This window comes from Canis lupus, chromosome 18 (assembly GCF_048164855.1).
Source record: "Canis lupus baileyi chromosome 18, mCanLup2.hap1, whole genome shotgun sequence".
NCBI lineage: Eukaryota > Metazoa > Chordata > Mammalia > Carnivora > Canidae > Canis > Canis lupus.
The window spans coordinates 37,976,272-37,993,994 of record NC_132855.1 but is presented as its reverse complement, the minus strand read 5'-3'; the positions used below and the strand labels follow the sequence as shown (position 1 = coordinate 37,993,994).

Here is a 17,723-nt window from a genome sequence, read left to right as displayed (position 1 = left end):
AATGAAAAACATATCAGATATATATGTCTATACAATTGCACACACATACACACACACACACTCCCACAGACTTACAATTTCTCTGTTATTTTAAGTCAGAATGAAAGGAGATGAATTTTGCATGCATTTGAGACCAGGGTTTTTGCTACCATTGACACCATTTTGAGGGTCTTACCTCCACTTTATCAAACCAGAAGGACAAAATTAGGTGGAATTAAACTTTTCCAAATATCTTTCTTTCTTCACTTGCATGTATGTGTTTCTAAAAGTTCTCTTTAGAGAAAGGCCACATAGAGACTTTAAGGCCTCTACTAAAGATGAGAGATGATATTGAAAGTTATTTAATAACTTTTTAGAATTTCCTTTATTTGCTTTTAGAATTTCCTTTATTTTCAAGTTTGTGATCTAAGATCTATTTCCAGGAAAATACATTTATTTTCCCAGCAACCACAGGAAGAGGTCAAAGAGAAAAAGAAAAGGCAGCTGAGAGCATGGTGAGGGGACAGGGAGACAGAGGCAGGTCCTGGCCAATATTTCCTCCTCCCCACAGCCAGGAATGAGCTGTCAGCTTCTGCCTCCACTCAGCCTCCTGTGTGGGCTAACAAAGATAATGAGTCTCACTTAGGACATATCTCTGGCAACATGTCGGTTGTTTAAAAAAGTAAAATAAGCAGCATAAAATTCTGAAGGAACACGCTTTTTCTTTACTTTTCCCCCCTAAAATACATACGATAGCAAAGACGAGGGACTTTCAGAGAAAACCAGTATACGGAATCATTTAATTCACATTTTAGTTTGTATGTTAAATAACCTGATGTGGTGGAAGACTTACAAGAAACAAATCTTACAATGTTCTCTGTATGTAAATGCCTGGCTTTTTTTTTTTTTTAAGATTTTTATTTATTTATTCATGAGAGACACAGAGAGAGAGAGGCAGAGACACAGGCAGAGGGAGAAGCAGGCTCCTCACAAGGAGCCTGATATGAGACTCATCCCAGGACCCTGGGATCATGCCCTGAGCCAAAGGCAGATGCTCAACCTCTGAGCCACCCAGGCATCCCGGTGCCTGGCTTTAGTATCATTGGTAAACATAAAACAGTAGCAGTGGAAACATAAATGATCATGTTTCCATTTTAATATAAATACATTCCATTATACGTTTAATATATTTTATTTCATACTGTATGTTAAATAAGTGTCTACTTTCCTAACTGAAAGAATATTTATGTAATCACAAAAGCTGTTACCAGAGCTCCACATTACACAGAAAACAAGGTTTACATACTGAAATGTCTTCCTAGTTTTACATTTTAACATTTTCAGATTACTATGCTTTAGAGAAAAAAAGAATACTTCACTACCCAAATTCAGCATGGCTTATTGACACTGTCAAGGTGTGTTAGAGGATTGGATTCAGCTCTGAGTCAGACCAAGCCAGAACCTTGATAAAAGTATCTCACGTATGCTATTGTGTACAGTTTGCACAGTAAACTTTCAGACACCCTTCCCCTGGGCTCTCATGATTACCCTAACAGAGAAAGGGAGGAGTCAAGGTGTCCTTCAATGACAAAATTTAGTGCCATCGCCTCTGAATTTTCATTCTACCTAGGAGAAGGCAAATAGGTACCTGCCCCCCCCATACAAAAGCATTGTCACTCCCACGTGCTAGGGCAAAGACCAAAAAATCAAAAAAGGAACTTGACATCGAGCAATTATAACATCTCTCCCCAATGACCCAGAAGCACTTGAAAAACTAAGTAGATATATTTCTAAGGACATATTTTCTCCCTAGGGTAATGTTGCTCATTCATTCAACATGTTACAAAGCTCCTATTGGGTGGCATGCCTACTTCTGGTGCCAGAAATTTAGCAGGGCACAAGCCAAAGAACCTGCCTTCAGGAAACCTAATACTCTCAGGAAATAGGCAGAACAGTAAATGAACAAGATGGTTTGAAAAAGTGATACATGCTAAAGAGGAAATACACAAAGGGATGTGATAGTGATGAGTGAGGGAAGAGAGGACTGTTCTTTGTTTAGGTGGTCAAGCTCAGGTTAGGTGAGATTTGAGCCATGTCCTTAAGAATAAGCCATTTTGACAGAGCCAAGACCCAGAAGCAGGAATGAAATGAAATAGGGCAGGCCAATGTAGCTTCCAGGCAGAAGGCAACAAAGGAGAAAGGGGGAAGGTGCTACAAACAGGTCATCAAGGGACTCACAGGCCACAGAAAGTGGTAGGCTCTTGTTCTAAGTGGAGAAAGAAGCCATCAGTGTTTTTTGAGAAGGAAAGGGATATGATCTAATTCATGCTTTTAAAAGATCACTCTTCCTGGCAGGTAGCAGAAGGGCCAAGGTAGAAGAAGAAGAAAGGTCAATGAAGGGTTTTGTTTTGTTTTTGTTTTTGTTTTTGTTTTGTTTTGTTTTTAATAGCCCAAGCAAGAGCTGATGGTGATTTGCCCTGGTGAAGCAGAAGGAGAAAAACAGCTAGAATCAAAATATATTTTGAAGAGAGAACTGACAAAATGTACCAAAAGACCAGACATGGAGGGAGAGGGAAGGGAAGGGGCAAGAATGATTCAGGTCTCCTGGCTTGAGCATGAGGTAGGTGGTGCCGTGTACAGGCTTAGGAGGTGACAATTTAAATTAAATTAAATCTTGGACCCTAGGTTAGAGATGTCTGGGAGACGTCTAAGAGAAGTAATATGGTAAGAAGCTGGATATAGACAACCAGAGCTTAGGGGGAAAGACAGAAACTTGAAAGGCGTAAGCACTTGAGTAGTGGATAAAGCTATGGGGCCAGATGAGAACACCCAGGGTAAGAGATGTCTAGAGGAGGGCAGAGGGCTCTGGACCAAACTCTGACTTTACAGAAAACAAAGCAGCAAAAGAACGTGAGAGTTGCTACCAGAGAAGCAGGAGAAAATGCACAAAGTTAATCTACATGTTCAAAGTAGTGCAAGTTCCCCCAGGAAGTCGATAGGTGAAGATAAATAACTATCAATTCTTTAGACACTACTACCCTCTATTACGTCTGATTAAAAAAAAAAAAATCACCTTTACCAAAATCACTTTGGTAAGACATCCTTTTTAGAAGCTACTATGTAACCTACTTTAAAATCTTACCTTTGCTCCCGTGTCCCCCACTCCACGCAAACCCATTGGTCCGGGGGGTCCTGGTAGTCCCCGAGGTCCCTGAGATGACATAATAAGGGAGACAATGAGTGTCCTTGTCATGTGCAATGTTAAGAAGGAAAAAAAGAGAAGGAGGGAGGGAACGAAGGAAAGAACAACAATGTCCACACTTACAGCCACACCGGGGTAGCCATCACCTTTGAGTCCTGGAGCACCCATGGGTCCCCGAGGTCCTTGGGCCCCCTGTGTAAATTCAACACCAGATCATATCATAAGACTAAACTATGAAATACCTGGCAAAACGTCAGCACAATACCAATTCTATCTGGCAACGTGCAGTTGGTAAGTGCAGAGGAATGATTTGAAAAATTTGAGAAGGGAGTTCTATCACAGATGATAACTTGTTCTGAGTCTCTCTTTGTAAGTCTTACCCATTTGCATTTGGTGGGAAGCATGGGATGAATATAGGGAATATATGTGAACTGCTATAAAATCCTCAATAGGAAACACATTCATAGGAATTAAAAATGACTGATTACTGATATTTTAATTTTTAAAATTTAACTTTTTTGTATCATAAATTGTAGAGAAGTATAAAAATGAGAAATTTTAACATGCATAGTATGAGAAGAGAAGGAAAAAATACATAGCAAGATCTCAATTGTAAAATTTTGAATATCAAGTAAGATAACTATATGCTACCTACTGTTATGTTCCATTTGTTGTCCTCCCCAACAGGGCCGAAATTACACAGGGAATAAATAAGCCCAAATGAAAATTAAAAACAAATTAAATTCTGAGAAGTCACTTCTCAGAAGCACTTTATTGTGCTATTCCAACCATCTTTAAGGTTAAAGCTTTAAACATCCACATGGACACATCCCAAAGTAAGAAACCCATTTCTTTCCTTGCTTACACAAGAAACAGGCCAACAACAAAACAAAGCAGTAACAGCTCCCTGGTTAAGTTGAAAGGAAAAGAAAACTGGAATCAAAATTCACTTTCAATTTTTATTTCTAAGTTTCAAGCAGATTATCAGCAGCTGTTACTGTTTATCCTCTGGCACCCACACTGGGAGAAAAAAAATGTTAAAACATTTATAATTTACAACTAAACATTTTTTTTCCCTAGAGATCTTTGTCCTGCCTCCTGCAAAAATGTCAGTTACCTCATTACTTCTAATGTTAATAGAAAACATCAGGAGCAGGGATAAGGGATAAGGTTCTGTCTCAGATTTTCATTCTGGACCCCTCACAACACTTTTTTTTTTTTTTTTAAGATTTTATTTATTTATTCATGAGGGACACACAAAGAGAAAGAGAGAGGCAGAGACACAGGCAGAGGGAGAAGCAGGCGCCATGTAGGGAGCCTGATGTAGGACTCGAACCTGGGACTCCAGGATCACGCCCTGAGCCAAAGGCAGGCGCTAAACTGCCAAGCCACCCAGGAATCCCCCCTCACAACACTTTTATAGGTAGAATTTTTGTCACTTGGCCTTGATGCACTGGATTCAAGAAAATGGCCTGTGAATGAGTTCTCTTTTAAGAGTCTCTCTCATTTGACAGGAATTAAGGCAGAAATCTTAATCTGGTATTTTGTAATGGGCTTTAGGGAAGGACCTGGGAGCTCCCTGAAGTCCTATGCAAAACTGAATTATGGGGACACCTGAGCGGCTCAGTGATTGAGCATCTGCCTTCAGCTGAGGGCGTGAATCCAAAGTCCTGGGATCAAATCCCACATCGGGTTCCCCGCAGAGAGTCTGCTCCTCCCTCTGCCTATGTCTTTGCCTTGCTCTCTGTGTCTCTCATGATTAAATACAGAAAAATCTTTAAAGAAAAAAACTGAATTACGTTTCAAAACTTCCATCGGACATTTCACCTTTCAAAAGCTTATAAACTAGTGCATTAGGGAAGGATGGCGGAAAGAGTATCATTAGAGGCCAAGGGATTAGAAAAGTGATAGAGTAAAGGGGTAAAGAACTTCAAATACATCACCCACAATGCCAAAAAGAATCAGTAAAAAAAAATGGGAGGGCAGAGAGGGCCTTCTAAATCGAGGCTGTACATTTAACTAGATTTTATTTCTACAGTAAAGAATAGTATAAGTAGAGAGAAGTAACTTTAAATCATGGAACTACGAATACGCAGATTCAGAATGTTATCAAACTATATGAAAATTGCCATCCAAACATTCTTGACCAAGGCCATATCTGCAGTTTTAACATTAGGAAATTTGCAATTTTCTCCTTGTGTCATACATAGCTTGGGTTGCCATGTGCCTCAGGGTCTGGGGAGTAGGAGGACTACCTTGTTCTGGTTTCCCCTGGACTTGCTCTGTTTCAGCTTGCAAATCCCTCAGTCTGGGAATCTTGTGTGTCCCCAAGTAAACCAGAAGATTGTCATTCTACCAAGGACACTGTTAAGTGATTAACAACAATGGAAGTCAGGATCCTCCCTTGACCTTCAGAAGGGGCACTCCAACTTAATAACAGTCTATAGTAGGTTGTGCATTATATTTCAGAGATGGTTCTAAGTTTTCTTTTTTGAAGCTTGAAAATCACTGATGTTAGTACTTGATCTCTTTTATCCAGAAGAGGCAATCTGATAGCACTAAAGCCAGTTTTGAAACCACATAAAAACATGCTACTAATTCAATAAAGTGCTGATTATGGAGCCCTGAAGCCTATTCTCATAAACAGGAATGGGATGTGTTTGTGACATTTGGAATGTTAAATTTTGCTGTGATGCTGGGTTTTTGTGAGGAGGGAAATGGTGCTTTGTTGCCATGGAAAATAGATATGATTACTTAAAGCTGTCATCTCCTATAATTATTTGCATTTTCATTTAAAATAACTCTGAAAGATGGAAAAACAAAGCAAAGCAATTTAATTCAGTAAAGCTTCCAAACATGAACTTCCTGGACAATGTTTTGTGAAACAGATACCTAGGCCATTAACATGTAAATGAAAGAAGTTAAAGGTCATATAATCTCTTATCACAGACATTACAAAAGGAGCATTTTCAAATAACTGTTTAGTCATCCAAAATCTAGTTCCTCCACATTTGTGAGAAATGAATTATCTGATGGCCTGATATTTACTCTATTATTTTTTAAAAATATTTTATTTCTTTGTTCATGAGAGACAGAGACAGAGAGGCAGAGACATAGGCAGAGGGAGAGGCAGGCTCCCTGTGGGGAGTGGTGTGGGACTCAATCCCAGAACCCTGGGATTAGGACCTGAGCCGAAGGCAAGACACTCAACCACTGAGCCACCCAGGTGCCCCTGATTGCTTGGTTTTTAAAAATGACAGTAGTGTACTTTTACATTCAAGTTCATCAATGTAAACTGTGAGTAGAACAATCTTGATTATCAATTTATTGTGCATTAAATCCCCCTTCCTTTCTCTCTTACAGAGAGGGAAAGAAAGAACATGAATAAAGCCTACCTTTGGTCCTCGAATAGCAATTCCAGGTTCTCCTTTAAATCCAGGCATCCCTGGTCCTCCTCTGTCTCCCTGCACATTTCAAATAATGTTCAGTTTCAGGTTTTAAATGGCAGGAGAAACCATAACAGCACAAAACACAAAAGAGATGGGCCAATTTACAGAGTTTAATTTATCAGTTTCAGATCTTAAGGTAGTAGCTTCTTCTAATATATTTGAGGGGTATTTCAAATCCGAAGCAAATAAAACCTGTCAGTAAAGACTATGACAGCTGTTTATAGAAAGGTCACTGAAATAGGTGGTGATCTAGGCTCAAATATTTAGACTATAAGAATGCCTGAGAACGCTCTTAAATCTGAGTGGATTTCTTTCTGCCAGACTTTCTGATTATGAATTCCACCAGATTCTTCTGAATAAATTTTACCTGCATTTGGGTCTAGGATTTGGTGGAGGTAGTTCATGAGGAAGTGACAGGTTCAAGGCCAGGAGCAAGAAATCTGTTTTCTAATCTTAAATCTTCTGCTAGCCTTTCCTAGCAGATGCAAAAGTTGAAACAGATAATAGCTTGGGTTCTTCTAAAACTAAAATTTTGGTTCACTGGTATCATGAATTTTTCTGTACTCTAACTGCCAAAGATCCAAATAATAAACAAACAGACAAATAAATTCATTCATTCATTCATTCATTCACTCCCAAGAATGTATACCTTTGGCCCAGGTGGCCCCGGAATTGATGCTCCAGGCATCCCAAAAGGGCCCATGATTCCTGGTTCACCCTAAAAAAAAAAGAGCAAAATACTCATTACATTACAATCAAAGAAACAGTATATAGGAATTATATTAGGAAAAACATAGAAATGTATTTCCAGCTTTTTAAAATATTAAGTTTTAATATAATATTTTCACAGACCCTGTTTCACTGACCAATGTGAAAATATTTGAACATCTTTGCTAAACCACTACTAAAGTTTTTGATGATTAAGATTTCAGTGCCTTTAATAAATGCATTCAATTAGTTTCTGAATATTAGAAATTTTAATCTCTTGTGCATTCTTTTATTAGCTAATAAAAATTATACAATTCATGGTGCTTCTCTTTTGTATTGCATGCCAGGAAGCTCAGAGGGAAATGTTTGTTCAATTACAATAATTTTCTTTAGTATAAGTTCTTGGATACACTTGATAGGTAAATAATGTTCCTTCTAGCTTATAACTTTTTCCTTTGTTATTTTACTTTATGGCTGTGGCATATCAGTCTTCTATTATATCCTAGCTCACATTTTTCTTTTTTAGAAGTAGGGAGTTTATGGTAAAAACAATGGAATTTCAAACAAATTTTAAAACATGTCTTTTTTTTTTTTTTTGGTGTGTCACTATTGAATCTCAATAAAGACTCAAGCAATATCTCTGTCCCATCTGATTCTAGACCAGTGATTCTCAAATTATAGTGGAAAGAAATCATCAGAGAAATTTGGTAAAATACAGAGTCGGGTCTCAGCTCCAGAGATTTTTAACTCAATAGATCCTGAGGCTGGGCCCAGGATATGAGTTTCATGAGGCCCCTCTGGGAGTTCTGAGGTAGGCGATTACCTTACTTAAAGATTATGTAAAGCAATTGTCATTAAAAGAAGGTGCACATAGCCAACCAGGTGTTGAAAGTGACCCATTTGGGATACTAGAGGAACATATTAGGGCTTCATTATATACTTTTATCTCTTCTAAATGTTCAATTATTTATGTAAATTTCATAGCATATTAATTTGATAGTTTATGAGTAAAAACTACAATTAAAGAATAAACCTATATTGGAGTGTGGTCAAATTCGTTTTGACTAGTAGGGCTTTGTTATTGGTTTGGAAATTACTGATGTAGCACAAGGACAGGTGTGGCAAACTGTGACATTTGTGCCAAATATGGCCTGCTGCCAAGTTTCACATAGCCGTGGGCTAAAGATGGTTTTCATTTTTGTTTTGGTTTTTAAGTAGGCTCTGCACCCAATGTGAGGCTTGAACTCATGACCTCAAGATTAAGAGTCACATGCTCAGTTGCTCCACCAGCTGAGCCAGTCAGGCACCCTGAATGTAAAAAAAAATCACATTTTAAAATGATTGTTATATAATTGATTACATAATGTCCTCAATTTTGCCCTTGGCCACAAGGCCTGAAATATTTACTACTTGTGCCTTACCAAGAAATTTGCCTCTCCCTGCCTTAGAGACTGAGCCGTTCTCAGTGGTGGGAACTGCCCACTTGGCCCGCCAGTCTTCCTCCGGGAGGGACTCCATCAGATTCACCACTAATGACTCACCCTGGACCACATTCACCTTCACAGCTGAGGCCTCTCACTGGGCCCATCACCCAGTAGGACCCACAGGCTGAGCACACCAGCCAACCGAGGCCCAGATCATGCCAATACATATACGTGCCAGATCTTTGATTCTAAACCTATAAGGCAATGGTACATCACACAACCAGGATTCTGGCAATAGATAACCATCCTATTCAATCCAGTGGCAAAGGAATAAAACATCAACCTGTTAAAATTCTCACTTAAACCAGGGTAAGCAAAATTATGCTTCTACATTTCATCTATTCTACTCCTCTTTAAAAAAAAACACAATTATTTTTAAAATGTGAAATTATATGTGTAGGTAGTATGTAATTCTTTTAAGAGACTCTGTATTAAATTGTGATTATGCTTTAAAATAGGGCAGTTCTTCATCAAAAAATCTTTACTTAAAAACTTTACTTCAAAATACAGAAAAATAGTCTTTAAGGAAGACTAAGATACGAGGACTAACCATTGTTATTAATACTGATACAACACTTTTCCTTATATAGTGGCATTTCTCATCACATATTCCTTGAATTACCTGTCACATAGGACACTTATTTAAGAAATGCCAATTTCTAGGACCCACCTACTAAAATACCCCTGTCTGGGCATAGCGCCAAGAAACCAGGATCTGTCACAAGCTCCCAGGTGATACTGATGAACACTGAAACTTAAGGGACTTGTCTACAGAGGATGCTTTGTTTTCTCCCAGCTCTCATCTTGGCAGTACCGTGTTTGTTTGATTCTAGAATAGTATGGTCCTTCAACATACTCCTTGTCTCCTGACAATTAGCATCTTCCTAAAAGCCTGAACTCTCTTAGGTTTGCAATTTCTGTTTCCTGACACATCCAAATGACCTTAATATTCTCTCCTGCTAAGTCAGGACATGCAGCTGATTGCCTGTCTCACAGATTTCCCTTCCTTCATCCTCAGCACCTGGTCCTGGTCAGTTGATCAGGGCATCTATCCCTGACTTTTCATTACACAGTCTTGATTTTTCTCTCTCTCTGAATAGCTCCATGTACTAAGCACTTACTAAGTGCCAGGAACAGTGCTAAGTGCTTTATTAACTCTTCAGTCTTTTTTTTTTTTTTTTTTTTTTTTTTTAACTATTTAGTCTTCACAGCAATCCTGAGAAATAGATACTGTTATTGCTTCCTATCACTGAAGTGAGTGGCTCCAAAAGATTCTGGGTAGAACAGGATGAGAGTCCTACTCTCCTGCATTCTGAAGCCCTGCTTTTCATCATCACCGGGCTGCCTCTCAGTCTGCAACTGTGCTGTTGTTTAGCAAAACAAGATGGAAGAGAATTGGTATCTCCTGCAATCTTAACTTTATCCCAACTTCTGAATATCTGGTGGTCATTTGAGAGAATTGACATACAGAGTGTCTCTAAGAATCATAAATGTTTCAATGACGATCACTTATTTTATGGGTTCTTCATACTATCCTGTTTGGTCCAGAATAGTACCAATAGTTTTCTAAAGCCTTTTTCATTTGGATTTGTTGAGAAGGAACGAGGGAATCCAATTTGCAGTGGAAATTTAATATTCTATTAAAACCAGACACAATTACAATTTCCCCAAAGCATAAATGAGAATATAAAAAACATACCTTTGGACCTTCAGGCCCTGGAAATCCCCTCTGTCCATGATTTCCTTTGCTCCCTTTCTTTCCTTCATCACCCTGACAAAATAATTATAAAAAGATGCCTGTATCAGCAAACCCTCCTTGCACTTCTAACAACCCTATCAGGACCATGTTATCAACTAACACCGATTTTCAATGTGTCCCAAGCTCAGCTCAGTTGTATAGGATTTGTCAAGGTTCTTGGGCAGATTGGATGACTTCAGAATGGTTCAGTCTCTACCACTTAATTGAATGTTTTTGTTTTTTTTTAATCTAAGTTCAGTGTCTCTCTTTGGGGACTTTATTATTTTTTTTAATTTTGTTTATGATAGGCACACAGTGAGAGAGAGAGAGAGAGGCAGAGACACAGGCAGAGGGAAAAGCAGGCTCCATGCACTGGGAGCCCGACGTGGGATTCAATCCCGGGTCTCCAGGATCGCGCCCTGGGCCAAAGGCAGGCGCTAAACTGCTGCGCCACCCAGGGATCCCTCTTTGGGGACTTTAATTTGAATCACAGTTCTTTCGCACCATTGGTTTATTAACAGATGCTTCTGAAACATTCCCTGAAGTTTCAGAAAAGAGAGCTACCTGTGCTTTTTCAGCTTTAGTGCTGCTTCTGTTTTAAAACATAAAATGATATATTTTCCAATATAGAGAACAAACTGGTGGTTGCCAGAGGGGAGGTGGGTGGAGGACTGGGTGAACTAGGTGAAGGGGATGAAGAGTCCATTTATCTTGAGCACTGAGAAATGTATAGAATTGGTGAATCATTACATTGTACACCTGAAACTAATAAAAACACTGTATGTTAATTATACTTGAAAAAGAATTTTTTTTTAATTTTTAAAAAGAGGTGGCAACAAAGAAGGGAAGCATGAAATAGCTAGCTATACAAAATGTGACCACTAAAAAACAAAACAAAACAAAAAACCACAGCCAGATTTTTCAAATACAGCCCCACTTCTTCCCTAATAAGGATCCTAGTTCTGTCTCCCAAATGAGACCAATAATCCTACTGGTGGAAAGATGCATGAGCATTAACCTGGAGCAGAGTTCTAACCTGCCCACTGGCTGTTCCTCAGCCTGGTTGTGTAAGCTAGTACTTCCCTGAAAGGATTTTGTTACCTTCTCACAGAGCCCTCAGAGTGTTTCAAAACTATCCTTAAACAAGGACTCAACTGCAAGGTGTCATATCCAAATGTGGTTCAACAAAGGAATAGCCTTTTGGGGTTTGCAGCTGAGGCCATTTATGACATGAATGACTCTACTACCATTTTCAAACCTAAGTGTGCATGATGTACATACAGAATCATGTACAATCAGCCCACAGATTGCTGAGCCCCACCTCCAAGTTCCTGATGTAGTAGGTCTGCATTGAAACACAAGAATTCATATTTCTGACACATTCCCAAGGTCATCAGCAATGCAGACACTCCCTCAAGAAGAAGGACTGAACCCCTACTGCACCTATAGATTGTAATTAACTTCCCAAGGTCCAAACTAATGAAGAGCAGTGACACAGATGCTAAAAAAAAAAAAAAAAAAAAAAAACAATTGAAGGTTATTGTATCATTAACTTATTGTGCCATTATCATTTATCAGTAGAGGCAAAATCTAACCCCAACTAGTTATTTTCTTCCATTCACTTCCAAATTTAATTTATTGACCTAAATTACCCAGAAGACAACAGTAGGAACACAGAGGTAATAAAGCACCAACACTAAACCACAGCATGTCCAGGCTACATAACATAATCCTACCACTCCTCTCTATAACCTACTGTAAGCTACAAATCCCCTCAGAGCTACAAATCCAGTGCCTTCTGTTTCCAATGCATTTTCCTTGCTCTATCAATAGCATTTGACACCACTGGTGGCTTCCCTCTTGAAACCCTCTCACCTGGGTTTCCCTAACCCGGTAACTATGCTGCTTATCTTCATGCTGTTCTGAATGTTCTTTCTCCAACTACTGCCCAGTGTGGGATTCAAACCTCAGCTCTCTTTCTCAGAGACATCACGCATTCTTATAGCTTCAATTATTAACTCCAAGGGTCTATTTTCTGAAAGTATATTCGAGAAAACATTAGTTCTCCTGAATGTTGATAGACAAGTATTACTAAAAATATTTTTGTTGGATGTGAAAAAGGTATTCTCTGTCCACATTTACCTCCCCCGCCACATGAAAAGAGATCTCATAGTCTGATAAGTCAATAAATTAAAATGTTTGAAATTCTGCAACTATATTTAAATGTCAAATACTCACATTTATGGTTAAGGACTCAATTTTAGCCAATATTTGCACAAGATGTAGACATCTTAAGGTTTCACTAAACACTTTAACACAATTATAAATAGAACACTAATAAGTATATGGATTTTATTTTTACTTTACTCATGTAATTCTTCAGAATCTTTATGCATACATTGATGACGATATATAAAAACTGTAGGAACATCTGGCATCTTAGAGTCTGTAGGTTATGTCCAGCATGGTCTTATTGATGAATTTGGATATTCTCATCTTGACATATAAAGATGTTATTCAACCAACATTTCTACGATGTGTCACATAAATTTATGCCAAATTGTGAAAATGAAACCTCCATTTGATAATGTGATATTTCTTATTACTGTGTGAGATTCTATAAATATTTGAAGAAAATGTATGTACTTTCAAGTCTCAAGGATGTATCTCAGGGCTTCTTTTCTATTGTTTTTAAAATATCAGTCTGGCCATTTATTGAGAAAACATGTGTTGAACTCTTTCTCTTATGATAGATCTTAGGAAAGTAAAAATGAATAATACATACTTGCTGTCTTCCAAAAGCTCACAAACTAGATCTATAACTTTAAGGCAGAAGTAAACACATTTGACATAGCAGGAATAACAATCAAATTTCTCCTAAATTGTCTCCTTGGGCAGTCTGCTTTCCCCAACACTGTGTCAGTTCCATACCTTGGAGCCAGGTTGTCCTTTTCCAGGTGGTCCTTCTGGGCCTCTTGTCCCTGGAAGCCCTGCTTCTCCCTAGAGGAAATGACACTGATGTCTTGGCTAATCCTCAATGGACAGTTCATATAAGCCTTCCTTTTCCTCCTTTTATGGCCAGTGGATTCTCTGCTGAGACCCCCCAAAATAGACCAGACCTTCACTTTAGTCTTAAAATTAATTTGGAAATTTACCAACTTTAAATTAATATCAAATTCTAGTTTAGCTCAGAGCAGCTGAAATATGAAAAAGACTAATTTCTCAGCCAATTTTCAAAGAATAAGCTCACTTTCCTTTGGCTCTTCATTCACATTTGATGGTTTGGTTTAAAAAAAAAAAAAGAAACAAGAAAGACCTTCAGCCTTTCCATCTGCTGTTTTTCTCTACTTATATTGAAAAATGAGTATTTCAAATGTCAGCTCATAATACTTTAGAAAATTTTTATAATTACTTCCTGACTGCATTTACAGACTCTCTTTGTGGAGGTGGAAAAAGTGTTTTTCTCAAAATTTCGATTCAAGTGCTTTCTAGGAATCCCAAAAGGACCAGGTCACTGCAGGATGCCATGGCTGAGATGCCAGAGAGAAAGCAGAGAGCTGGAGACACTCTTTAGTCATTAAAGTGGTGTTTTTTCTATCTAAAGAAGTGAAAAAGGAAATTTAGAGTTGAGAAATGTTTTCTTAAAAAGACTCAGTTTGTCCTGGATGATTTAATTTGAGCTCCTACAGGACCAAGATATCAGTGTGGTTCGATAGTTTTTACTCTAGGAACATAAAAAATAGTGTTACCTTCTTCCCTGCAGCTCCATCCTCTCCTGGTACTCCTGGTTGTCCTGGGAGCCCTATTGAGCCTGGCTCCCCCTGGTGGATAAGAAAAGATTTTATTTCCCAGAAATTCATATTTATCTTATCATATTTATCATACTTTAAATTCATAAAGGTGGAGGTGCATAAACACCTCCATTTTGTGGTACTTGCCAACTGCTTGTATCTTACAGTACTTGCAAGAAGTCTCTGAATGGATAAATCCGAGTAGTAGCTAGTAGTAATTAAACTATCAGACCTTGGGCAAGTTACTTAACCTCTAAGCATCTCAATTCTGGATTATATTGTTATGGATTGAACTGTAACATGTTGAAGTCCTAACTCCTGGGACCTGTGTATGTTAACTCATTTGTAAATAGGGTCTTTGTAGACATAACCAAGTTAAGATGAGGTGATAGGGCAGGCCCTAATTCAATATGACGCTGTCCTTATAAAAAGAAACAAACACCACATTAAGGCAGGCACACAAGGGGAACTCCATGTGACAGCAGAGGCAGAGTCTGCAGTGGTTCAGCTACAAGCCATGGAATGCCAAGCACTGGCAGTCAGCATCAGAAACTAGGACAAGGCAAAGAAAGATTCTTCCCTACAGGTTTTAGAGAAAGCATGACCTGAAGACACCTGGATTTTCAATTTTCTCTAGAATTGTGAGATAATAGATTTCTATTGTGTTGAACCGCAGTTTGTGGTTCTTTGATACAGAAACCCCAAGAAACTAACCTACAAGTGAAATTTCAGCTCTAATAGTCAATAATGCTACTTGCTTTCAAGTTTGTTTAAGAATATATCCTTTAAAATTCTCCAAGAATGTTTGCTACTTTCAAACAGTGCCAAAGTGCTTTTACTGCATTTATTAAGAGCAAAAATATTAAAGATAAGTGAGAGTCATTTCATGTAAACTCAACTAAAACAAACCCAAAAAACAAAACAACAACAAAACCTAGTGAAAATAAGAAGTACATAAACCTAAAAATAAATAGAAGGATATGGTAAAGATGAGAGCAGACAGTAGTAAATTTGAAAATCAAAAGTAAGAAAAATAACAACACTAAAGGGTAATACCTTTAAAAAAATTAAATAAACTTCAGCAGAAATTACTAATATGAAAAAAGTTACAGATAACAGTATTAAGAATTAAAGGGAAATATAACTATGTACATATTAAAGGTTTTTCTAAAATCATAGAAAATTTCTGTGACAATTTCAAACAAATAAATTGGAAAAGAGTAACATAATTTTTAAGAAAAATATAAATTATTTAAGTGACATAAGGATAAATGGACAAGCTAAATAAACCTGAAGCATTAAAAAACTGAATCAGTAATTGAAAGTCTCTAATTTGCTCTCCTTCCAAGATCACAGGCTCTGTTAGTTTTATATAGTCAAGCCTTCCCAATTCTTTATCCTTCGAAGAACAGATATTCCCTATCTTATACAAATAGTTCTGAGAAACAATAAAAGAGGGAAATTTACCCAATTTATTTCAAGAGGCTAGTAAAATGTTAAAGTCATATAATAATAGGACAAGTAAACAATATTGTAGAGCAGACTACCTATGAATGTAGATATAATGTAAGTTTCCAGTCAAATGGAGGAATAGGGACCAGATTCAACTTCCTCCCTGACACAGCTAAAAACCAGACAAAATATATAAAGCAATATCTTTCAAGACATTAGACATCACCTAATGAAGAATAATAATACCTGAGAATGAGGAAATAAGTTAGGTGAATACTATAATTTCCCCAGTTTGCTGCCTGGGTAAAGTTTCCAGGCCATGGTACAGGGAGAGAGAACCCAGAGAAAGTTCAGAAATATCTCTAATTTAAGGAGACAAAGGTAGGAGTCTAGGTAAGGCAGGTATCAAAAATTCACAGAATAAATTACCTGATGGAAAGAAGGTACACAGAAAGAACGATGAAGCTCTGATGAGTATCCCCCTCAAGTATTCAAGTAAATACTCTTCAGCACAGTGTGAAGAAACTAAACTACCCAACACCCAGAAAACAACCAACTTAAAGGATTAGAGAAAACTGGCAGCAGGCCAGAAATAGTGCCTGCTTCCAGTGGCAAAAAAGGAAATCTCACAATTATGAGGGCATAGATTAGAGTTTTTAAAAAAGGCCTTGCTTCAGTAGTCAAGATAAATGAATCCTAGCCTAAATGTTGCTTTAGTCCTATCTAAGAAAGCTTAAAAGCAAGATTAAGAGGTTCAAACTGTTTTTAAGGGTCTTAAAAGAATCCAGGAACAAAGATATGTATGGAAATACAAAGATGTATATAGGAACACAAAAATGTCTAGCCCCCCAAAAATGTAAAATTCACAAAGTTTAGCATCTATCCAAAACTAATCAGGAATTCAGAGAAACTGGGGTGGGGGGTGAGGGAGACTAAAGAAAATGGCACAGGTGATACAATAGTAGATAAGGACCCTAAAAGCTTTTGTATTGCATTCCATATTCCAGAAACCAAAGGAAAGTTGAGATACGTTAAATAGAAACATGAAGTTATAGAAAGATACAATTTGAACTTCTAGAGTTGAAAACTGCAAAGTATGAGATAAACCATATGCTGGATAAAATTAAAAACAAATTAGACATCACAGCAGATTAATGAACTCAGAAACATAGCAATAAAAACTATCTAAAATGAAACAGAAAGAAAAGAGACTGAAAAGGAATGAGCAGAACTTCAATGAAACAGCCACATTTAAGTAATATGGGGTGTCCTGGGTAAAGGCAGAGAGCAGGAAATATTTCAAGAAACAATGGCTTACTATTTCCAAATTTGATGAAATCAGTAACTCACAGATCCAAGAAAATCAATGAACCCTGAACACAAGAAATATGAGGAAAACAAAAGTAAAGCACATTATAATGGCATGGCTCAAAACTAACGATACAGAAAAAAATCTCAAAGGTAGTCAGACAAAAGAGACATGTAGAAAAACAAATGTGTGGATTCTAGCAGATTTCTCATCAGAAACAATGAAAATGAGAAGTGAAACAACATCTTTTTTTTTAAAAGATTTTATTTTTATTTATTTATGAGAGAGAGAGAGAGAGAGGCAGAGACACAGGCAGAGGGAGAAGCAGGCTCCATGCTGGGAGCCCCTGACGCCGGACTCAATCCCGGGGCTCCAGGATCGGGCCCTGGGCCAAAGGCAGGCACTAAACCACTGAGCCACCCAGAAATCCCCCTCCAATGTACCTTTTTAACTAAAAAAATTAGAAGATCTTTATGGATAAAAGAACAAATATTTTCCTGAAAAATCAGTTTTACACTGTCGTTCAAAAGACTCAATATTTAATCTTCAGATTCAATGCAATCTCAATAGGATACCCCACTGGGATACTCTGTCAAATTTGACAAGTCAAT

The 17,723-nt window shown here is 37.7% G+C and overlaps 1 protein-coding gene and 1 long non-coding RNA gene across 3 annotated transcripts in view; one reads left to right on the top strand and one right to left on the bottom strand.

Annotated features, from left to right (window-relative positions):
* Positions 1 to 17,723, bottom strand: part of COL28A1 (collagen type XXVIII alpha 1 chain) — a 162,291-nt gene that overhangs the window by 70,941 nt on the left and 73,627 nt on the right. For both annotated transcript variants that reach the window (XM_072784046.1, XM_072784047.1), the window contains 7 exons: positions 14,310 to 14,381; positions 13,492 to 13,560; positions 10,522 to 10,593; positions 7,280 to 7,348; positions 6,577 to 6,645; positions 3,305 to 3,373; positions 3,122 to 3,190 (listed from right to left, as the gene is read on the bottom strand). In XM_072784046.1, the coding sequence (XP_072640147.1) occupies positions 3,122 to 3,190; positions 3,305 to 3,373; positions 6,577 to 6,645; positions 7,280 to 7,348; positions 10,522 to 10,593; positions 13,492 to 13,560; positions 14,310 to 14,381 (489 nt within the window). The remainder of the gene's footprint in view (positions 1 to 3,121; positions 3,191 to 3,304; positions 3,374 to 6,576; positions 6,646 to 7,279; positions 7,349 to 10,521; positions 10,594 to 13,491; positions 13,561 to 14,309; positions 14,382 to 17,723) is intronic.
* The window catches only part of LOC140608994 (uncharacterized), a 128,773-nt gene that overhangs the window by 94,027 nt on the left and 17,023 nt on the right, over positions 1 to 17,723 (top strand). The window lies entirely within an intron of this gene.